Below are 22,686 nucleotides of genomic sequence, written 5' to 3' on the forward strand. Positions count from 1 at the left end.
CATGTGGAGTACTAGTCGTAGATCTATCTTGCCATTTGATCAAGTCAGCTTTACGTCAGCATTTTCAAAGTCCCACTTGGCACTCGTTCTGTAATCTTTAAACAATTTTAGGAGAATCGCCGAAAGATATATAATTGTAGTCCTGAGGAGATGGCACCCGTGCCCGGTTCTGTTGTCACTGACGATCCGCAGTGGCTCGCCATCGCTGTGGCAGGGCTGACCGTGGCCCTGGTCGTCTACACCTACGTCGTCATCAAGCCGGCCCTGCGGACGTTCGCATGAACCCCGCATGGCAAACGGCCCCGGGCTTAGCTGGGGCACCGGGGTCGCCGAAGCACGGCACCCGGAGCTGACCGCCGATGCCTCAGGGACAACGGCAGGTGGAACGGCCTGCCAGACAGATAACAACATACATATTTCTGAAAAATCAGAATCGGGGCCTGCTGTTGTTTCAACGCTTCGAGGAGCTTCTCCCGGCGGGGTAATTTTGCGCGCTTGTGGCGTTGACACAGGCTACGGTGGGTCAGCATCTTTCGAACCTAACGCCATGAAGGAAAACGGGACTTCCCATGGAAAGGGTACTGACAGCCCAAGCGGAAGGGAGTTCGAAGGAAGAGCATTAACAGCATCGACAGCCCCTTCGGCACCAGCACCCGCGATAGCGTCCTCGCCGCCTGGCAGTACATCCCTGGGCCACCAGACCCACCAAAGCCCAGGTCCATTAGCTATGGATCCACTCATCCCTTCTAATCTTAGCACCGGAGAACGCAGCGGCGTCAGCAATGGGTTGCGGCGGGGCGCAGCAGGCAGCAGTGACGCAGGTAGTGGCAGCACCGAGGCCCTTGGCACCCAAGCTCGCAGCTGCAGAAACAGCGCACCGGGGGGCATTGATAACAAGTTCAGCGGTGGAGACGGATCTGGGATCGTAACTCCAGGGCTGGAGAGGAGTGCTGGCGGCGGTGGAGGCGCCAAGTCTAGCGGAAGCGGCGCCACGGTCCCGGCGGGCGCTGCAGGTGGTGCTGGCGGTGGTGGAGGTGCTGGCGGCTCGTCGTTGTTTTCCTTTGGGCCAACCAGCTCGATGCTGGAGCACGTGTCGCGCGAGGTACGTGGGACGACGACCAGCATATGCTAGCTTGCGGAATGCTAGCCGTCGACAAGCTACAACATTATTGGTGTGCCTCGAGCATGAACGTGAGGGCGGGCAGGTTGCAGTTGGGATGTGGATGTGGGGGAAAGACGAACCACAAATGAGTGAAGCTGCTGTCACCGAGTGAAGCTGCTGCCAGGGCAAGAGTGTACCAGACGTAGAACTGACCGAAAGTGGTATGTGGGGGATGTGGGTCGCGCCACCGGGCCGTGCCTAGGGAGCATGACACCTCAGGAGGTCTGAGTCACGTGATCTGGGTCACGGCATGCAGCATGCGGCAATCAGATTTCGGAAAAAAATCGAGATGTCCCGTAGAAGACGACGACGAAGAAGAGACACAGCAAACGTCCTCCATGGATTCCGCCCCGGGTCGAGCACACCTCTACAGCTACAATGCTTCCATACATATACTACTTCCTTGCTGCAACGGAAACGGAAGGGGGAGTGCTGTCCTCGTTACCGAACTTGTAAACCGTGTGCAATAGTGTGTGTGTGCGCTGTGGTGAAAGCATCACACCAGGAAGGCGAATGTATTTTCGCCTGCATTGTGCCCGTTTTTAGGGAGAGGTATGCATAACACGCATGGTTCGCCCAGTTGGAAAGGTGAGATTTTTCGTGCCGGGGATCAGCAATGTGCCCCCGGAATGAGCACAGCCCAGTCCAGAGCCCAGCCCAGCCCAGTCCCCAGACCGCTTCTGCGTTCCCCACGCGCTGTTGATGTTGCTGCTGCTGCCGCCGCCGCCGCTGTTGATGTTGATGTTGATGCTGCGGCTGCTGTAGGTCATTCGGAAGCTCCGCCTGGCGGCCAGCGCGGGCAGCATGGAGGACCGCCACGTGGTAGGGACCAGCAGGGCGCGAGGCCAGCAGGGGCGGGGGGGCGGACGCTGTGTGTGTTTTGGGGGGAGGGAGGCGGGAAGGGGGGGTTGACGCGGGACGCCGTATATGCATTGGTGGCCTGTCGGTGCCAGGTATTTAAAGCGCGTGCTTGATGTTGTAAGGGCAGTATATATGTATGTATGTTGTTACAGGGTGGTATAGCTTCACCAGCGGCCCCCTTTCCCTTGGAGGCAGTTCCCTGCTCTCCCCTGCTAGAGGGGCACCCTAATCCGTCACCCCATCCGACTTCAGAATGTATTCGTTGGGTTCAGCAACTCACCACCAGCATCCAACCAAGTCTAGCGGATCAACGGCGCCTCAACTTAGTTCCTGGTCATATGTGTGTATGTGTGTGTAGTAATGGGATTTTTCCCGATTCGCTCGTTTGCAGTGGGTGTGAGGGTGGGGGCCGTTTCGGGGGATGCAAAAGTGTGTGTGTATATGTATGTATGTATGTATGTATGTATGCATGTATGTATGTATGTATGTATGTATGTGGGGGTGGGGAAGAGGTTTGCAACTTCGGACGGATATGATCCACACCCCTGACCTGACCTGGCCTGGCCACACCCCAAAGAGCCCAGAGTCTGCTCATAAATAATATAGCATGCCTCCCCTCTCCATGACACTGTGATGTCTGGTCTATGACTCCTATACTATTACACAATAACACAATGGTGGACTTGCTGGTGTTGTTGGAGAAAGAAGTTGATGGAATTGTGGCCTCAGTTTCCATTCGCTCCCGGTTGTGGTCTTGATTGTGGCCTGTTTTTATTAATATGGCACAACCTCGGTTCTTGCTGTCGTTATTCGTTAGTGTTGTTTCCTACTTAGGGTGCTTCCCCGTGTTCTGTTCTCACCAACCAATAGGTGTGTGAGGAGCTCTTCGCGGACATCACATGCGCTCTGGATGCCTCGGCCCAGGCTGCGTTGCTGGGTCCGCCCGGGGTGGAGGCAGGGGCCGCGGTGGAGGCGGCAGTGGAATGTAGCGGTGGCGGCGGTGACGGCGATGCTGTGCCCCCCACTGCCTGTGGAGCCGCACACGGCCCCGGGCGCCGGGCTCGTGTGCGGGGCAGGTTGTACTACGAAGTGAGTTGCGGGACCCGGCAGCAGCTGAGTGACAAGCTACATGGGTGGCTGCTTGGTTGGTTAGGTGGCTGCTGGCTGGCCGGCTGTGTAATTATGGGGGTGTTTTTCTCGGTGGCGTGTTATGTACTGGGTTGGGGTAAGCGGACATGGGAGTGGGGCTGGCGGTGTTGCGATTGGACGTGGCCTTCCCTTCTTCCTTTTCCATTACTGCAATATCGAAGGGAAGGAAAGGAAGGAAGGAGGAAGGGATGGAGGGATGGATCGAGCGGAAGAAGGCCATGGGTTTGAGGCAGGGGGTTATTTCTGAGTTGAAGTAGGGGGGTTTGCGCAGGTAGGCAGGGAGGTCGGTATTGCTCAGCTGATGGGGTTGGTTTCGGAGCTTCTGGAAGGGAAGGGCCCCTGGAGGTGAGGTGGGGCTCCTGATGTACTTTCCTCCAAGCGTGGACCAGAGGGTTCTATTTTGTTCTATTTCTAAGAACGTTCGAGCCTTAAAGCAAACATATTTACCACAGCCACGTAACTACTATTATAATAATTGGTGAATTATGACTAACAATTCTTCCTTGGCGGCGTGTAACCCCGCCCTCCCACCGGAGGGTTCAGGTGTTTATAGCGACACTGCTCTCCTTATATCCCCCCCCCTTTCCCGGCCACGTCCCAACGTTTCAAACTGCGCCCCGCGCACCGCTCAGGTCCTGGCTGTGTACTACGCCTCGCGGGCCGCGGCCGACTCGGCACGTGCGCTGATGCACCTGTGTCAGCTGCTGTGGGACACACCCTGGGTGGCGCCAATATACGCCTTGCTGCTGCACAGGTGCGGAATGTAGCCGCCCCCGAGGTGTGGACGGGGGCGGGGGCGGGGGCTTGTAAAAACAAATCTCCCTTGGGGGGGAAGCCGGGGGGTTGGGTGGGTTGCACCAGAGCCCGCGGGACGTCTGCCGGGCCGCGGATGGAGAAGGTGTAAATGTAAATCATATTGTGGTGATGCAAGACGATGCACAGGTTTACCTGTGCCGCTGACCTACAGGCCGTCCAACGCATATATCAGATTACCTGTCGGTGTCGGAGGACGGGGGACATGGGGGAGGGTAGGGGGCAGACTGCGGCACCGGACGGGGCGCGGCGTTTGTTCCCTTTGGTTAGCCGCCTCTGGTGACGGTTGGCAAGAAGCTGCGGCCCAGTCCAGTTCGGTCCGGTCCGGTCCGGTCCCGGCTTTTTCGTCCATCGTGCATCAAAGCTGACGCATCAAAGTCCGTGATTAGCAGTCGGGTCCTTCGGGGTTTCGTGAGCACGTGCTGTGTGCGTGTTGTACATACGTGGGATGGCGGGAGAGGGAAGCGGTGGTGGGTGGGTTGGAAAGATGAACCATACACGAGTGATGCTGATACCATTATTATTATTATTATTATTATTATTATTATTATTATATTATTTGTGTGTGCTGTGTATGTGATCCAGGTTCCTTCTGCTGCCTCGGGACACCGCCATGGCCTCCTCCCCAACCGCCGCCGCGACGGCGGCAACGGCGGCTGGCCTTACCGCTGCTCCGGCCGCAGTCGCGGGTAGTAGCGGCAGCAAGACGTCGTACGGCATGTCGTACTCGGATCCACGTGTCAAGCACCTCAATGTGCTCGCGCACGGCGCAAGGCAGTTGCTGCTCGGCGACGTGCTATCGGGGTTATCTAGGTTCCAACCGCTGTGGGCATTTTTGGCGTTTGAGGTGGCCGGCTTGGCAATCCAGCCGGTGGCGGCTGAAGGGGCTGGCGGCGGCGGCGGCGGGTCCCCCGCCGCCGCCGACGAAGTTGCCGGCTTTGCGCCGCCGACGGCGGCGTTGCCGCCGGTGACGACGATCGACGCCGTGCCGGTGACGGCGCGGCCATGGCTGTTGGCGGTGGCAGCGGCGTTTCTGCCGTACTATTGCCTGGACGAGCAGGTTTCAGAGCTGGCGCGGCGGTTCCCGCCGCCGGTGCCGCTGGAAGGAGCTGGCTCGATGTTTCAGACGGGTTTTGGTGCGGCTGCCGGTGGCAGTGGCAGTGGCAGCATCAACGGGGGCGGCACGGCAGCGTCGTCGTCACTGGCAGGGCTGGATTTCTTGGTGGTAGAGGTGACGGACGTGCTGGGCCAAATAAACAGCGAGGTGGGTGGTTGCAGTACAGGGAAGATCGGTGCCAAGATAGGACACCATTTAACCAAAAGCTGAGTAGGAGATTTTACAATGGTACAATTTGGTAATTGTGTGTCTTGCAAAGCACGAATCCACGGTAACCCTACAAATGTCCATACATACATACGTACGTACATACGTACGTACGTACCAGGCGGGCCTGCTGAAGTACCTCCGAGCTCTACGAGCCCTCGCGCGGCCGCCGCCGCCGCAGTCAGCGCCACAAGTACGGCAACAGGGCGTCCAGGCAGCAGCATCAGCAGTGACAGAAGCAGCATTGCCACCAGGGCATGTTGGCGAGGTCGCGGCGGCAGCGGCGGCGGCGGCACCGACTGCACCAATGGATGCAGCAGCAGCAGTAGCAGCACAGGCGGGCAGCCGCGGCAGCAAAGGCGCCTCTCGTAAAGCTGTTGCCGGCGCCGCCAAGCATCGTAGGACGCCGCCGCCGCCACCTCCACCGCTGGCTGGGCTGCCTACCATTACCAAGCTGCGATTGCAGGTCGGTGATAAGAAAAAAGAGGGTCCCTAGGGTTCCTAGGCTGCGCAGCGAGGGTGGCAGCAGTGGCGATCATGGACCCGCCGTGGCTGGGGGGGGGACGGATGTTCCACATTGGGCGAGGTCAATGCGTGGTGGCGGCGGTACGGGGTTTTTGTGGGAGATCTGCCCTCTGGTAAGGCCCTGAAGGAAGGGGCCCAGCAGGTGGTTCCGGAGCGGATTTTGGAGGTGCCGCTCTTGTCAATGATGTTTGGATGGTAGGACTTTCAACTGGTGGTGGAAGCGGGAGCAGGGGCCGCATGCTATCCTACTCGCTCGTCGCAGGGTCCTACTGTTCGACGACGCCACGGGAACCGTGAATTATTGGGAGCTGCGATTTACCACACCACGGCTGGGAACAGCCTGATTTGCTTTCCTACCCACCCACCCACCCACTCACCTACCCACTCACCCACTCACCTACCTGCCTGGATTGCACTCCTCCACACGACAAGCTGCTGCTCTGCTACGCTCCTGCTGCTGTTACTCGGTGCGTGTATGTGTGTGTGTGTCTGTATGTCTCTGCAGAGCGAGCTGTACTCCCTGACTTCTGGCGGCGGTCCCCGCTACGCTCCCCCCGAGGTCCGGCGAGCGGCCTTTTCCGCTCTTGATGCGCTGTTTCCCGGGGGCAGATCGCTGCGCTGGTTTGTAAGGTACACGTGCATCTCTTTGCGGCGGGAGGCACGGATGTGCATCTCTTCGGGCTGGCTGCATGATTATAGCTATTATGGTTACATATGGTCCCCGAGGCCCCCGAGCCCTTTAGACTTTAGGCTCAACAAAAACACAGACAGGCAACAGACAAGCAGAGGGACGGAGGTTGCCCGGGGCTCCTACATCATTCATTGTCTTCCATGGCGCCCGCCGCCCTGGTGTTGGTGTTGGTGTACAATGGTGAACGAGGAAGCAAGTCATACAGCGGCTGCCTGAAGGCGCACATATCAGGGTTTGCTTAATGGCCCCGACATATCGAGGGGCAACCCATGGTGGAGTAGCATCAACAGCGCAGGTGTTCACCGCGTAGCAGCAGTGCTGCCGCAGGAAAAACAGAAGTGCTGCCACCGAAACGTTGGAGCCTCAGAAGCCGGTTCTGGAGTATCGTACATTCACTTCTAAACTACAGAACAAAAAATATTCTTTATAGGATACATTATCACCGGAATCAACTGTCACATGGAGCCTGCCTTGACTGCTACTTTATACCTCCCCCGCTGGAAAAGTCACGACCACAATCTTGATGACTTTTAATTCGTATGTAATTGGGAATTTTCGTCGTCCCGGCCAGGTGGGCCTCCCGGACGTTGCATTTGGAGTGGCTGGAGGGCGACAGCGGCGGCTCCGATGACCCGTGGGCGAGTCGGGGCTGGCTGGGTTGGATCTACTGGCCCATACACTGGTATACGGCACTGTACGGCAAGATCCTTCTGGCGACGTTTCAGCTCATTTACGGCATCGTCGTGTGGCGCCCGATGCGGCGTGCTGCGGCGCCAGAGGTGGCGGGCGGCGTGGCCGGCACAGGCAGCGGTGGCGCCATCACACCCGTGAGTGGCAGCCGTGCTGGCGACGGCGGCAGCGGTGGCGGCGTCCCAGCGGCGGTAACCTCCGGAGGTGTTTCGGGAAGGGGTGTTTCCTGCAGCAGCAGTAATAGCGCCGCCGCCGCCGCCGCCGCTGCTGCTGCTGCTGCTGCTGCTGCTGCTGCGGCCGTTGCAGGGGGCAAGAGCGGCGGTCGGGGTGAGGAAGCCGGAGTTACAGAGGTGTCTGGTGGGGTGGATGACCGTGCTAAAGCAGGAGGGGGGCCCTGGTGGCAACCGCGTTTTCGAGCCCATCATCAGGGTTAGGGTTTTAAGGTAGCGCGCGGAGCAGCCGCGCCTTCCAGCAGGTGGCTTCCAGGGGCGATGAAAACTGGGACGGTGGCAGGCGGACAGGGCCATGCGCTCGCTCCTCTCGGGCGAGGCGCCGGCGCCCTGACGGCCGCGGCCATATGCATGGGCTGGGCTGTGTAGACGGTTCAGCCGTGCATGGCCGGCGCGAAGGACGATTTCGCAAAAAAAAATAAAATAAAATTGAACGTACTAGCAAGGATAGCTGGCAGGGCTACGTGGTATGGCTCCTTATCACACGTCACATTTGGATGGCCGGGTTGTTTTGTTTGGTGAGTTTGCGGTCGGGGCTAGTACGTGTGCATGTGTGGGTTGGGATGGGGGTGGAGCGCTGCGGAGAGGCACCGCTGCGATGGGCGTCATGGCCTGATAGGGACATCTTGGTCTGGTCGGAAGATCATTTAAGGAGTCGGAAGCACTGCCGGGATGGGAGTTTAGGACTTCAAAATGTTTCCGGACTCGATGTTTTCCAGGAGCAGGCCAGGGCAGGGAATGGATACCAGCGGTGTAGCAGCAGTAATACTCCCTGGGGTCAGGTTAGGAAGGGACAGAGAGAGCGAAGTAGCCAGAGACCAGGGGAGCCAGAGTAGCCAGAGACTGGCAGCGTGTAGCAAAGCGTATGTAGGGGCAATGCGGTAGGCCGCAGACAGCGCGTTGGTGTGGGAATGGGAACAAGCAGGAAGCGCGTGCTCGTGCGCTGTAGTTTGATATTAAGAAAAGACCTTTCTTTAAAGGTCTTCGATGGTAAAAATAACCGATGGGGGGGGAAGGGTGTTGAGGGAGCTCTTTTCCACGAGTAGTCAGTCCTGTAACGAGCGCCTCTGAATCAAAGCGCCTGCATGCTTCTGCGGATGGGGGAACATGCGCGTGCAGTTCTCCCTACATGCCGTACTGGCAAGCCAGGGGGGGTTTGTCGTCACTATCCAGATGTGATTTAATCGTGCTTGCGCAAATATTCTAAAATTTTATCCTTACCCGTAAATCTTATGGCTCGTCCACAACCAACTCCTTGCTTTGATGAGTAATCCCCCTCCTCTTTATAACGCTTAACCCAATCACGTACTGATTCATAGCAAATCCCAAATAACTTGGATAATTGATTACGTTTTAAAAACAACTAAAAGAGGTTGTTACGAAAATAAAAAAACAAACTATTGCTACAGTTGATGCTAATAATAAACAACAACCTTTCTCTGTATCTAGTGTTTCTGGCTCTTTTTCAAATAAAGCTAAAATGCAAAATTTAATTAGAGCTAAAATAAAACAAAAAAACGCTAACACAAAAAGTCGTAAATAAATTTATTAATCTTGTTGATAAGAATCAAGCAATAAGAAATCCAATTGTGTTAATGTAATGATCTCAAAAGACAGTACACCCGAAGCAAGAACCGTGTAATGCGTTGGATCCACGCCACAAGAAACTATAAACTATGCACCACTATGATGACAGGTGACCGCGTCAACTCTGCGTTACGGTGCGAACCATGACGTTAGGTGCTAATGAGGATGCATTTTGTGTGTGTGGTTGTTACAGTGGGCTCCAGACTCCCGAAGAGTAGAGCCATCGGGCCAGCTGGCCGTGCACTGCAGTAGAGACTAATATACCAAAAGATTATCACCTCAGATAATTAACCTCTCATCGGTAACCGCTCTCGCGAGCACAGCAATTTGCCAGATATAATTCTCAAGAAGGGGTGATGTGCGCCAACGGAATCCCAACCTTTCCGTGGAATTCCCAAAGCTGCGAAACCCTGAATGCGGCCCCAAAAGTCAACAATAACTCGACAAATTGCTTCTTCCGTAAGGGAAGGGCCAGGTATCAATGCCGGGTTAGTTTTCATGTTTGCAGCCATATAACGTCTCCCATGCTCCATGGCTGACACCGCAGCAAGAGCCACAACATCCCAAACACATTGTTGCACTGATTGTGGGGCTTGGATAAGCCAAAGTTGCTCCCTTGAGACTGGCACTCCTATTGAAAGAGTAAGTTGATCTGCTACTGCCTGTGCCACCGGACAGGCCCAGAAATGATGATATCGAGGGGATACACCTCCCACTGAACCTATTGGATAACAACCACATATCGTTGGGCGCGACATCCTAAGATGGGAATTTCCTAGCATAGGCACCCCATCAACCGCGAGACGCCACCAAACCTCTTTTTGTTCATTTTCCCACCGTAAATGAAACCATAAACGATGGAATGTCCGTTGCAAAAGAAGAATAGCTTCATCCAATATCTCAGAAGAACCCGTCGCCTCTTTGATGAAAAGGGTATGGGCCACACGGCGAGCCATCGAAAAAGGTGAAAGTTGCATATTAGTCGCTATTTTAACGGATAAATGTTGGAATCGGATTGGAGGCCCTACACCCCATCTCCAACCAAGCCTCGACACTAGGGTTTGGGTAACCGACTCAATAGGGGGCACCATCGCTTCCCTAGATTCTACACTCAGCGGCAACAAAAGACTAGCCGCCTGTCTCCAATTCGCTGGAATATCATCTAGAAGAGCGCCAATAGCATCCATACATTCCTGCCATTTACGATAGGTGCACAGGGATTTAGCTAGTGGGGTTTGCGGTTGGAGGTATTGATCCACTATTTGATGCCAAGCCTTGCGTATTGCTAGGCCTGCTTGGTCCGTTGCATTCATAACTCCATCCAAGGCCTCGCGCGCGCAAAGAACATCCCCCAACGTATGCAATGCTTTACAGCCCAAGAGGGCTTGATGTCGAAATTCTAGTCCCGGGCGGATGTTATCTAACTGGACATTCAACCTTTTTTCTGGATGAACAGGGTTTCCCCACAATGGCAAATTCCAACACCACGCATTAGGAACTAACGGGTGATCATCAACATCTTCCACTGGGGGAAGGTATGCCAACGCTGTCACAATGCGCTGAACATCTGGCGGTAAAACGATTAATCCAAACCAAGGCACTCCCACCTGGGACGTAAAAATACACATAGGATTATATTTGGGGTAAAGGCTATGTAGGAAAGATTGCATGACCATCACCCAAGGCGGACGCACTAAGACTGGTTGGAGTAATGCTCCCACAAAACGCACTGCCCAGCATGCCCATCGCGCTTGCACATGTTGTCGTACTGCTAATGCCCCAAAACCGCCCAAAGTTGGATGGCCATATAACAAGTATTTAGGAACCCCGGTGAGTCGTCTTTCTTGTGCGACCGGTCCGAGGTTCCTATCAATAAGCTTGGCCGCTTTAGCCTCAATATTCATGAGTTTAGCTTTTTGTAACGCAAAGAGCTAACGCGCAGCGGCTGTGACAAGGCCGAAATCGGCAATTTTGACTGGATTTTATACAAACTCATAAAAATTCTAGATTCGAAAGGTTCGTTTGAGAATAAATTTGCGCCGGCTACAGGCGAAATGCCATACGATATGGAATGTTAACGGCTTTCGATATTGCGGCTTCGCGGGGCGAGATATTGCGTTTGCTTGTTACGGATGCAGTCACACGGCCACATGGCGGGGGCCAATCCTACAGGCCGGGGCGGACGGGGCTCCCCTGACGCGCTGGGGCCCCCCCTTACACTCTCTCTCTTTCTCTCTCTGTGGGTCGGAGGGTGGAGAGCAGCGTCCGCACTTTCTTCTGATCGAATATATAGCGCCTCTTATCGACTATTAGTCAACCCGACCCTGCAAACAGATCGCTCGAACAAGACCCGACAGTTGTAGGTGGTTGACCGTTAGACCTTGCAATGCAAGTTATGTCGCTGACGGTATCATGCCGTGACAGGTTATTTCAAGTCATCCAGGAGCTTAGTTGCTCCTCCGCCGTCCAGGTGCCTCGCATAATGATGACCAAACCTTAGGGTTACTTGGAAACTTATTAGTTCGTGCAGAGTGAGGTGGTTGAACGAGTGATAATTAGCTAGATGTTGCAGTAGTGCGTGCGCAGATCCATCCGGATCAATGCGCGCCGTACGTACCCAACAGTGCGTGTCTGTACATACATACATATGCTGGGCATACATATGCTGGGCAATATATGCTACCATATATATGTTGAAGAGACGGTGTCTCTCTGGAACCTTGCAGACACGGCTAAGAGTCATTGGTCGTTACACGCAGTCTGGAGGTCCGCGACCTGCCACCGACAGCCCCTTGCTTGGGCGTAAACGTATGAGTCTGAGGTGCCGTTACCGGCACACAGCAGGGGCTTAAGGCTTGGGTAGCCTGTCCTGACGTGCGGCCTGTCAGTATTCTGGCACCTGGCAGCCGCCACTCACAACAGCCTGACATGCGGCCTTTCACAGGCCACGGGGCGACACCGCACCCCTTCGCACCAACAAAAAAAATATATTATTTATATGCTAGGCCATAACGTTCAAAAAGATATCAAGGCGGCGAGCGAGGTTCGTACCACAGCCCAGACAATATACACTTGGTTGATACATATCAGGACTGTCGGTGCCGCACGTACGCACCTTATGCTAATCTATCTGACGAATGTGACAACCAGTGTTTTTTTTGGTAATATATTACTTTTTTGGGAATAGATGGGGGTCTGAGCCTGGAAGAAATGGAATCGTTGGGTCAGTTGGCCGTACTGGTTCATTACTTCGGCCATAAGTCGCCCCCAATGCCTTCTGCACATATAAAGCTGACCATTTGGAGCTTATACACTATTTATATATAAGATATTTGATGATGTCACCATGAGACGGCCCGCTGTTGCATTCAACTTAGGTCAACGGGGCATTCGTTCATTCTTGACCAAAGCAAACGGCAACGGGGGGTCGGGGGGGGCCGCAGCCTCCCCCAGCGACTATACAAATAGGAATTGTAACCGCAAGAAACACCCAGTTCATTACTCTAGGGTACTAGGCCCAAAACGAAAAAAAAACACTGGTGACAACCAACTGCGAAGATGCCGTTGTTCCACATACAGCATATGCTGCTGTTTGTGTCTCCATGTGACGCGCAGAGTGGATGGAAGGGAGCCACACGCCCACACACCCCCTTGCACTCTCCCAGCCGCCCTCTTCACGAGTCTCTCTTCAGTTGATGGGCGGCCGGACATTGTTCCTGAATTCATCGTCAGTGGCGTAATTTCCTGGCGGCCTGTAACGGCACACCACTATCACGCATGTGTTGCCCCCGCCAGCTGCCGCGCCACAGCCCAGCGTGGTGCTGGACTTCCGCACCACCTGGGTGAAGTGCCCGATGTTGCCAAAGTTGGCTCGGTTGTCGTTCCATGGGTAGTTGGTAAACCTGTATTTGCTGACCTCAGAGTACCATGAGTTGGCGGCATCGATGCACCGGAGCGCCGACGGGTTCACACCGGCTGTTGTACTCATAAGGTACAGATTCTCTCCCACCCCCTGTGCACCGGAATGTTGCATGCGGCAGCCGCTAGCCAGGGCTTGGGCCCAGGCCTGCGTGCACATCGACAAACACACACACACACATACATGCAATTGGTTCGCCTGTCCTTTTTCCACGGTGCATCAGATGTGTGTATGATAGACATGCACTACAGTGTAGCAGCTGCTGGTGCTGCGTGAAGTGTGCCTATATCAAGATGCCGGTGAAGCACCGTATTTATAAACGATATGTGTGTCGTACTTGTATAGTTACTACATTCCTCCCCTTTTCAAAGGATCCGTCTTAGCTTGGACCCTTACGGCCACGTTAACCACCAGCCTGTGCCTACCATCGCCTACCCTTGGGCAGCGGGTCAGCAGTACACGTCACATCACGTCCGCATCACAGAAGGCTCTACGCAACCCTACACAACCCTATGCAGCCTTGCACATGTCCACGCGTCATTATTATATATTATATTATATATTATATTATATATTATATTATATATTATTATATATTATTATATATTATTATATATTATTATATATTATTATATATTATTATATATTATTATATATTATTATAGCAACCGTGCAGGCACATGCGGTATAACCAGCTGAGATCAAGGAGTTAGCAGGAAGGAGGAAAACCGCCGGTTGATGTGGATGGCTTTGCGCTTGCTGGGCGTGTATGTGGTGCTTGCGAAACCTTCTGGCTCGCGGCCTCACCTGGGCCTGCTTGGCGAGGGTCTCATCCCAGACGAGGGCAGCGGCGCTATGCCTCGCTCGGTACGTGTTATGTTGCGTCAGCGTTGCACCGGCATCCGAGCAACCTATGTGCGTGACATGGGGTATGGATCAATGCACACGGTTGTGCGCGATGAAAAGAACGAAGCGTGCAATGCAGTGCACGCATGCCAGTGATTGATTTACTCAATTTGCCACTGCTTGTGCTCACGTTGTTTGCACAGCATGCACGCACATGCTGCCGCAGCCGCAGCCGCTGCAGCAGTTCCTGCTGTTGTGTTTCTGCCAGCAGCAAGTAAAATCTCCAACTGATCAACTGATCTACCACCCGCCCCAGGCGGAATTTAAAGGAAGGATGTTTTGCAGCTTATACTAACGAACTGTGTGTACGGCTTTGTCACGCAATTCGTGATCTGTATGTATATATGTGTGGAACAGGGGGGTATATCTTCTCCCGTGGCCGCTATCCTGCGAAACCCTGCCTTCCCCGGCATTTCGGGGCACCCTCATCCAGTCACCCTAGTCAATTTCTCAGTGGATCGCTCAGGTTCCGCACCCACCACCGGCATCCACCGGAATCTGCCGGATCGACGGCGGCCCAACTCCCAGGTCACCACCGTCCATCGACTAGGGGCACTTTACCTTCCACCATCGGAAGGATTATCGACCCTGACAGGTCTCGATCCCGGAACCTTATATGTGAGACTCACCGGCTGTGGACACCACCGCCCCCGGCGAGGGTGATGGTCGAACATTGCTGCCACTCTTCACGTACAAACACGAGCCCCACCAGGGAATCTGCGGCGTGGCGCTCCTCTTGACCCAGCCGTTGGTGTTAAAGGCCTTGCAACTGGGATTGCTGTTGCATGTGGCTAGTGCGTGTGACCCATAATATCCGATATCGTCACCGTAGCGGTCCATCCGGTATCGAGGTATATCCAGGGTACTGCTGGCATACTGGATACATGGAGAAGCGGCAGCAGCAGGTTCGGTAGGCGGATGCATCGACAACGTACGACGGAAATGCAAGTAATGACTGGCAGTTGGCGTGCATGCATGCTCACATAACATATGCATGGACATTTCTGAAACAATGATAGTCACAAGTAGCAAGTAGGCTATCGGAGGCAGGGTGTTGGCTTCCGTGAAAGGCCAGGTGCCTAGATAAAGCATGAAGACGGGGTGACGGGGCATGCGGCTTGCCATACGAGCCCTCCAATCCCTATTCATGAAATAGTATAAGTTACAATTTTAAGTTGCAAGTATAAACATGAGAGGCTGGAGTGTTGAGCTATATTGGTTAGACGTCGCATTACTACGTATTAACACTCTAGCCTCTCATGTGTATGTGTTTGGATGGTCTTCACGGATGGACAGACCGATAGACAGACAGACAGACAGACGGATCGACCGATGGATGGTATTCAAGGGGGAAGTCCCTGCCTTTGATGCGTCTCAAGCGGCGGGGTGGGGTCCCAACCACCCACTAAGATAGCTGATGATGAGCTGAGATGGCCACATCCATCATTCCGTCGTTCCTACATGCCACCTGCTGCCTGCTACATGCCTTAGTGTATGTGTATGCGTTAATTCGATAGCTGCACGTACCTACCCCCACTAGACGAGGCATAAAGTACGCACGGACGCCTTACCAGTTGCCGCCAAGCTTCGTGGAGCGGCTTCAACCAGCAGCAGGGCTAGGAGAACCCGCGGAATCCAAGCGGCGGGCAGCAGGTCACCGTTTCTTCTGCACACAACGCCGTCAGCAAGCATATGGAAGGACGTGTACATGTTCATGACGCGGAAGAATGATAGCAACTGGTGTCGTGATATAGATGCCTCTCAACATACATGCAGACCGACGGTGCCTGTGTATGTATGTATGCAAGTCTGTAAACCTTTAATTGTCCATAGATCCCAACCGGATACAATAGAATGAACTAATGTCCCTAACGCATATGCCAGGGCACGATCTATAGACCAAAAGTCCTACCGGCGAGTATGGACATGCATTGATGCCTCCCACATGCACCCGTTTTGCTTCTACCCCCCAACCCTACCCATTTAAGCAACCCAGTTCCAGGCGTCGTCCCGTGCAAGCCCTCGCCCATTAATCCAGCCACCGAACTTTTGTAGCTGCTGCATAACCCAAGCCGTACCTCATTCTCTTTTCTTTGATGTGGCAAAACTTGCTTTGCAATAAACAATGCGAGATCTCAGCAGTTTCTCAGTCCCAAATTATTTTGCCTGCTGGCACGAACGAGGAAGCAAGGAAGGAGGCATGCATGTATGTCCGGTCATGAACAGCACATGCAGTAGCTAGAACTAGATGTTAGAACAGAACGAACTAGATGTTTTAGACATGGCAGCTGCCCTCGAAGCCTGCTAAGAGCTTGCCGGCGTAAACTAATCCGAGCCGACTGAAGGCCTTTCTGGCAGCAGCAGGCAGGCTCCAAAGGGAGTGGCTTGCAAGGTAGAACTAGTCGAGGAGAACACGCATTAGCTGCAGGCACACCTAGCTCACTTATACCTTTCGGAACTTGGCCAGCATATATAGTATGGCAATGGCAAAAGGCCCGGAAGGACCGCCGAAGGTCGCTTACTCGACCCACCCGCTATGGGAGGCCCCCGGTGTTCACCAAGAAGCTGATGACGTAACGCATCCAGCACGTTGTTTGGCGGCGGGCGGCTCGGCGCCAGCGTTCGAGAAACGCAAATTGACTGCCCGTTCTGTCTGGGTAAAACGATACACCAATCAGGCCTCTTTCAGTAATGATTGTGGGTCCTGAACCTTCCCTTTGGTCACGCTTTTGGCTGTCTAGTTGACTTGCGTTGTCTCATCTGGATGGTAGTCTAGTTTGTTTGTCAGTCGCTAGTGCAGTGCCCGGCCAGCAGGCCTGCACTGGCTCTACTCTTCGGGAGTCTGGAGCCCACATTCACACCCATTGGTCTTTGTTGCCTAAATTGGCTATTTGAGTTCGGAACGCATTACACATATGAGAAGGTTTTTATTATCAGAAATCAGAACAGTAAGGCATGAAGTTCATGAAAGCGTCGAGGAAGAAATAAATAAACCTGTGCAGGGTCAATTTCTAAGTTATAACTTAGAGAATAATTAGAGCTGTAGCTCTCGAGACTATTTCCGGAAATGACACGGCTTAATTGCAAATAAATAGAGCCCCGCTGCTGAACATTAACATAATTGTTTGTTGATGGCGTGTCACAATGTGGGCGGCTCGTCCGAGAAAGGACGAGCACCGGGGAGCAACTCGACAACAGCAGATGCAAAACCGAGTATCCAACGAGGAGGCAGCGGAGATGGCAGGCAGAGCAGCAGCTGCCGTTGTACGCCGACAAGTACAACAACAGCAGCAACAGCAACAGCAACAGCAACAGCAGCAACAGCAACAGCAGCAACAGCAACAACAGACACAGCAACAGCAAACACAGCAGCAACAACAGCAACAGCCACAACAACGACAGAACCAGCAACCACAACAGCAACAGCAGCAGATACAGCAACAGCCGCCACAGCAGCAGCAGCGACAACAGCAGCAGCTCTCATACACAACCACCAATCAACCGGTGCTACCGACATCAGCTCCTATCCCCAAATCTCACTCCATCACGCACCCCTTGCTGGGCCAACCGATTCAAGATGTAAACATTCTGGCCGGAAATAGGCCAGATGAACAGCAATGGCAATTACAAAACAGACGGACGCATCGTGGAAACCCACTTCTGCCCACCGATCAACCTGTGCTGGGCAAGCATGCGGACAAACCAACGTCACGCACTTCATCTCCAGGGGTCATTCCCCAACACAAGAGGCGAGACACGGTAATAAGCCCGCCCAGGTTTCATGTTCTTCCACATGACGACCCGGGTGACCTCATGCAAGTCGGCGAGGAGGAAGAAGTGAGAAATAGAATAGTAGTGCGCGGAAATGGAGATACGGAAATACCCCCTAGGTAAATGGGGCGACGGACAAGATGCAGGAGGCCTAATAATAGACCCCTTCGCCTAATAATAGACCCCTTCGCATAGCGTCCCATAATGTAGCAGGTTTATTTACGCATTCGGCATTTACTCGTATCCATGCTGCGGCTAGAGTATGGGACCAACATAGGTTGGATGTCATTTGTTTACAGGAGACACATCATATGGGAGATGGAGACCTGACAATTCTCACTAGAGAATTGCAATTCGCGGCTCAGAAAATAGGGATACCGGGATGGGATATAATAGCACAATCCCCCACGACCAATGCCCGGACGGCTGGAGTGTTAGTGCTAGTGCGCAAAGACCCGATGGCATAAAACGAGGGGTAACCCCCCCTTAAGCATAACCCAGGGGTTAGGGGTAGGGGTAAGGGTAGGGGTAAGTGGTTACCCATGTGGCTATGTACGAAGGGGGGTGGGTAACCTAACCCCGGGGTAGGGGTAACCCCTTACCAAGGGGTAACAAAGGGGTAGGGGTAACCCCTTACCAAGGGGTAACAAAGGGGTCGGGGTAATATTGTACTGAGGGGTAACAGACAGGGTAACCCGTGTTTACAAGTGTTCCTTGTCCGTATGCCGGGCCATATGCTGGTGTCAATGGATTGTAAGCATGTCCCTGTCCAACCTGCCTACACATGCTATCACAGCTGTCTCATCCATCTATGTGAGCACGTATGCCTATTTCGCCTATGTAAAAAAATATTTGCATGCCTCTCTATACACTTCCATCCATGCATATGCCTGTATCAAGCTCACATGTCTACACATACAAACATACATGTTCACCAAACACTTCGAGTGTACAATTGTAAAGATTGCCTCACCTACACAAGCCTTGCAGGGCTGTAGAGCCCGCCCATGGCCCCAGGCTCGGGGTGTGTATAAACTCGCTAATTACACCAACGTCATCATATCAAGAGAAAGGAAATCAGACCCAGCCCCCAGATTCAGTTCCGTATGATCTGATGTACGGCTCCATACACATGTCTCACTAAATGAGTTCCTGACTCCGATAATCAAATATCGGATAATCAAATATTTCTCCGATATTTGATAATCAAATATTTCTCCGATATTTGATAATCAAATATTTCTCCGATATTTGATTAATCCGAGGTCTCCCACCACGGGGACTCTAGAGTCCAGACCTGTTTTGCATGCACGGAAAAGAAATGGCAAAATTTAAGGTTATGCTTAATAACTGTCATACGACAGAAACCGGGAGGATAGCTATAGGTGGCAATACACATATCAGCTGCAGGGTTTTAACATTAGCTAGTGCCCAACTCTGAACAAAACCCAAAACCAAAACCCTGAGAGCACAACTTACTTCACTCACTGCCTATCCGTGGATCAGCTGACCCTCGACGGCGGCGGCTGGTCTTTGCCTGCTCTGCACCAGCCTCAGTTGGGGGTGGTTCCTTTCGCTTCCTACAGCCAGCTGATTGTCGCTTCCTGCCGGCTTCCTGCCACGGGGATTCTTTCGTTCCACCTCCTCTCCCTCCTCCGTAGTGGGGTTCTCACCCATCTCTGCAGCTGTCCCGTCACCCTCATCACTGGTCGGCGGGTTGGCGGGGTTCTGCTGCTCTTGCTGTCGTGGAACTTGGACAGGGGCTACCTCTTCGGCACCAGCTGGTGTTTCGGCGGCAGCTGCATTGCCGCCCTGCTCTGTGTCTGCAAATCATGATCACATTGTAGGGATCAAAATCGTGCTTACAAGAGTGTAAAACCGCTGTGAATGTCCCGCACACTATGAGTCTTTCCATCCATCCAGTCAACCCTCCTCCCAGCCCATCCCAGAAACCCACCATCCTTCTTCTTGTCCACGAAACCCGCCTTCTGCTTGATGCGCCCAAAGATTGCCAAGGCCTTCTCCCTGGCTTCCTTGTCGGCCTTCTGCCGCATGTCATCTGTCGGCTCCTCCCAGGTGCCCTGCTCCTTCAGCTGTTTCACCTCCGTCCGCACCGTGTTGAACATGCCCTCGTAGCCCTTTGGCTTGAGCCCTGCACCATAGCACGTACACACACATTCAGCCATCGTACATGTCGGGAACTGACACTGCAAGTGGGGGGAAATTGAAAAGTGCGCTATTGTTGGGGGTCCCTTTTCCAATGCATGATTTACTACCCCCAGGTGTATATGTACATTCCCCCAATTTGCAAACTTACCGCCTTGGTAATTCTGCATGCACGTTTTCATGCTTTTAAGGAGAGCTGCTTCGACCTCCTTCCGTGCCGTGCTGTTCCTCTTTAGGGATAGGAGGTTGCCCTTGCCAATGGTCTTGATATGGCACAGTACAGTCATCCAGTGCGTTATGATGGTCTTGATATGAATCGGTGTCGTAGCAGGGGTGTCGTTCCGGGGTGCCAGGCCCTCGCTGATGTCGGTCCAAAGAACGCCCGCCTTGATAACCCTGAATGCGAGGGCAGAAGTACGGCCGTCATGGGGAGAAAAGCAGGGAAGGGAAGAGCGGCAGGCCTGCCCTAGGGCACACGTCCGGAATGTGACATGCCGCTTAGATTTGCCTACTGCAACAACGCTCCATGTGAACTCACTCGGTTGCCGCGAGGACATTGAACTTGCTGGCATCACTCTGTGAGTTCATTGCCTTGAATACGTCGGCGAAGGCCTCAGGAACGCAGGCCGGCACCTTCACGGCCGAAGACTCCGTTGCATCACTGCATGCATCATTAGGAACGGATGTGTAAGTGATGTAATGTAATGATGGTTCTAGTCACCCAGTAGGCCTACCTAGGTGTGAATTCAATGCAATATTAATGGTCAATCGAAAGGCATTGTGCCGGGCTGCTTACCTAATGCGCGACTTCGACTTATTGGTCTTGTTGGAGTGATTGGATGGTGTTGTCGACAACAGGCTGTCAAGCACGCGCTTGCAGTCGATGGGCGGGAATTTAAGCTCGACCAGAAGCTTGAGTGCCCCCTCGCGACCTGCTATGTCTAGCTCCGAGCGGATCATTTCTGAAATACTGTCCATGTTCTCCTCATTTTCGATGCACGCTCTCCTAAGAGCGTCAAGAGTCTTGGGTGGGAGCTCCGGATGTTTGACCCCAAACGCGGTCACACCTGGTGAAGCGTAAGGCGCCCTTCCAGGCAGATCTAGATCTTTATCGCGACTTTAAAATAATACAAACACCGGCACGACTACTTCCGGCTAACATTCCCCAAGGCCGTAGCGCGTCGGTTTCGTTCACGTGGTGTGGTCACCGTATTCATTTGATTAATTTGTACCTCATGACATCTACTTACTCGATAGATCAGAGGAAGGCGTATGTGCATTCTCTTGGCGATGTGGTAAACAGGATAGGACAGGATGATCATTTGCTTTGGGCTGGAGATTTTAATTTTGTCCATAATCCGATGCTAGATTCCACCACAGGAGAAGGGGGTAGACCCGCGGACTTGTCCTTAGCTAAGGCTTTCTCCGAATGCTGCCCGGATATGGTAGACACATATCGCTACCTCCACCCTACCCGTCGCGACCTTTCGTTTTTCTATAAAACAGGTGTGTCGGGAGGGTCACGTCTTGATCGAATCTATACTTCCACAAACCTCACCCCCTTCATCGCTTCCTCTACCATTCCAGTGTGCACTTCGACAGACCACCGTTTAGCTATTATTGCTCTTTTACCTCGTCTTGTGAGAACGCGTGGTCCAGGCCTTCCACGGCTACACACGCATTTCTTAGATTTCCCTGACTTGAAGGGAAGCTTCTTGCAATGGATTGGTGATGAGTGTGCGCAGAGACCCGCTGAGACAGACACAGTAGCTATGCTACAATGGTGGCCGTTGTTTAAACATCGAATGTTCAATGAAGTAACTGTTCTTAATCGGCAAGCGCGAGAACGTCGTTTTCCCCCGGGGGGGCAAGTACGTTTGGCAATAGAACATGCAACACGGGCACTGGAAGAGGTGCAGACCGAACATATGAGTACACAGAGGATCCAAGCGGCAATTGACGCCCAAGTAGCGGTTGTACAAGCGGCTAGAGCTGAAGGTGCACAGGAGGCGGAACGGGTTAGATTACAGTGGATTCGTGAGGGTGAACGACCTAGTAGAGGGCTAACTGCCCTGGTGCATCCGTCTAAGACTCTACAAGTTATTCCAGCGTTGCAAGATAGAACGGGTCGTCTTATTACAGACACGATGAAGTTGCCACAGATGGTTGCGGATTTTTGGGGAGAGATTTGTTCCTCCCCAACTAATGTGACTGAAGAGGCTAGGATGGCTGTTATAGAGGCGCTGCGGAACCGCCACCTTGTCATTCCGGAGGAGGATGCGTATCATGTAGGAAGATCGGAGGTGTCTGACGCTGAAGTGGAAGCGGTGCTCAAGGAAGTGACGCCAGGCAAAGCGCCCGGTCTAGATGGCATCCCAATTGAATTATACAAGGCATGGTGTCACCAAACGAACATAGCCGGTCGTTTAAACGCGTTTAAAACGTAAACGAACAGATTTTCGTCAAAACGACCCCTAAACGACCCTCTAAACGATGATACGGAAACGTACGCTAACCGTTAATATCTTGATGGTTTTGATATTTTTACACATAGCTCTATCATTTCCAGTGGTGTCTGAGGGCGTTAGGCAGCATCCATGTCGGGGGCTGGGCCCAGCAATCAGCGTCCATTGGGACCGGAGTTCGAGTATGTGAAGGTCTTGGACGCAAGCAAAGCCAATAAGCACCTGGAGTGTATTATGTGCCATCATAAGTTCTTTGGGAGCGCAATTAGGATTCGGGGACACATCCTCGGCCTGTCGGAGCGAGGTGCCGGCAAGTGCAAGGGCGTTCGGTTGTTTAGAACAACGAAGTGGTATTGATATAGAAAGCTTTTATGCAAGTAGGAAAGGTGCTAAAGCCGTCCGCGATAGACTAAGTGAACACTCCATT

The 22,686-nt window shown here is 53.2% G+C and overlaps 3 protein-coding genes across 3 annotated transcripts; 1 reads left to right on the forward strand and 2 right to left on the reverse strand.

Moving 5' to 3' along the window:
* Positions 1–289: 289 nt before the first annotated feature.
* Positions 290–8,624, forward strand: VOLCADRAFT_97783 (uncharacterized protein; the record flags this gene model as incomplete). Its single annotated transcript, XM_002956686.1, has 8 exons — positions 290–1,102; positions 2,894–3,112; positions 3,805–3,926; positions 4,571–5,249; positions 5,491–5,775; positions 6,340–6,464; positions 7,097–7,352; positions 8,565–8,624. The coding sequence occupies 8 exons, from the start codon at positions 290–292 to the stop codon at positions 8,622–8,624; spliced, it is 2,559 nt and encodes an 852-aa protein (XP_002956732.1).
* A 3,869-nt stretch (positions 8,625–12,493) lies between these two features.
* On the reverse strand, positions 12,494–15,789 carry VOLCADRAFT_107377 (uncharacterized protein; the record flags this gene model as incomplete). The annotated part of the gene is made up of 5 exons (XM_002956716.1): positions 12,494–13,098; positions 13,759–13,862; positions 14,487–14,936; positions 15,429–15,523; positions 15,770–15,789. The coding sequence occupies 5 exons, from the start codon at positions 15,787–15,789 to the stop codon at positions 12,721–12,723; spliced, it is 1,047 nt and encodes a 348-aa protein (XP_002956762.1). The 3' UTR covers positions 12,494–12,720.
* A 2,359-nt stretch (positions 15,790–18,148) lies between these two features.
* VOLCADRAFT_107378 (uncharacterized protein) lies at positions 18,149–20,754 on the reverse strand (the record flags this gene model as incomplete). Its single annotated transcript, XM_002956717.1, has 6 exons — positions 18,149–18,299; positions 19,302–19,451; positions 19,586–19,780; positions 19,946–20,190; positions 20,333–20,455; positions 20,591–20,754. 6 exons carry the CDS (start codon positions 20,752–20,754, stop codon positions 18,262–18,264), a joined length of 915 nt encoding a protein of 304 aa, XP_002956763.1. The 3' UTR covers positions 18,149–18,261.
* Positions 20,755–22,686: the final 1,932 nt, after the last annotated feature.

Source organism: Volvox carteri (genome assembly GCF_000143455.1).
Source record: "Volvox carteri f. nagariensis unplaced genomic scaffold VOLCAscaffold_64, whole genome shotgun sequence".
In the NCBI taxonomy this organism is placed as follows: Eukaryota; Viridiplantae; Chlorophyta; class Chlorophyceae; order Chlamydomonadales; family Volvocaceae; genus Volvox; species Volvox carteri.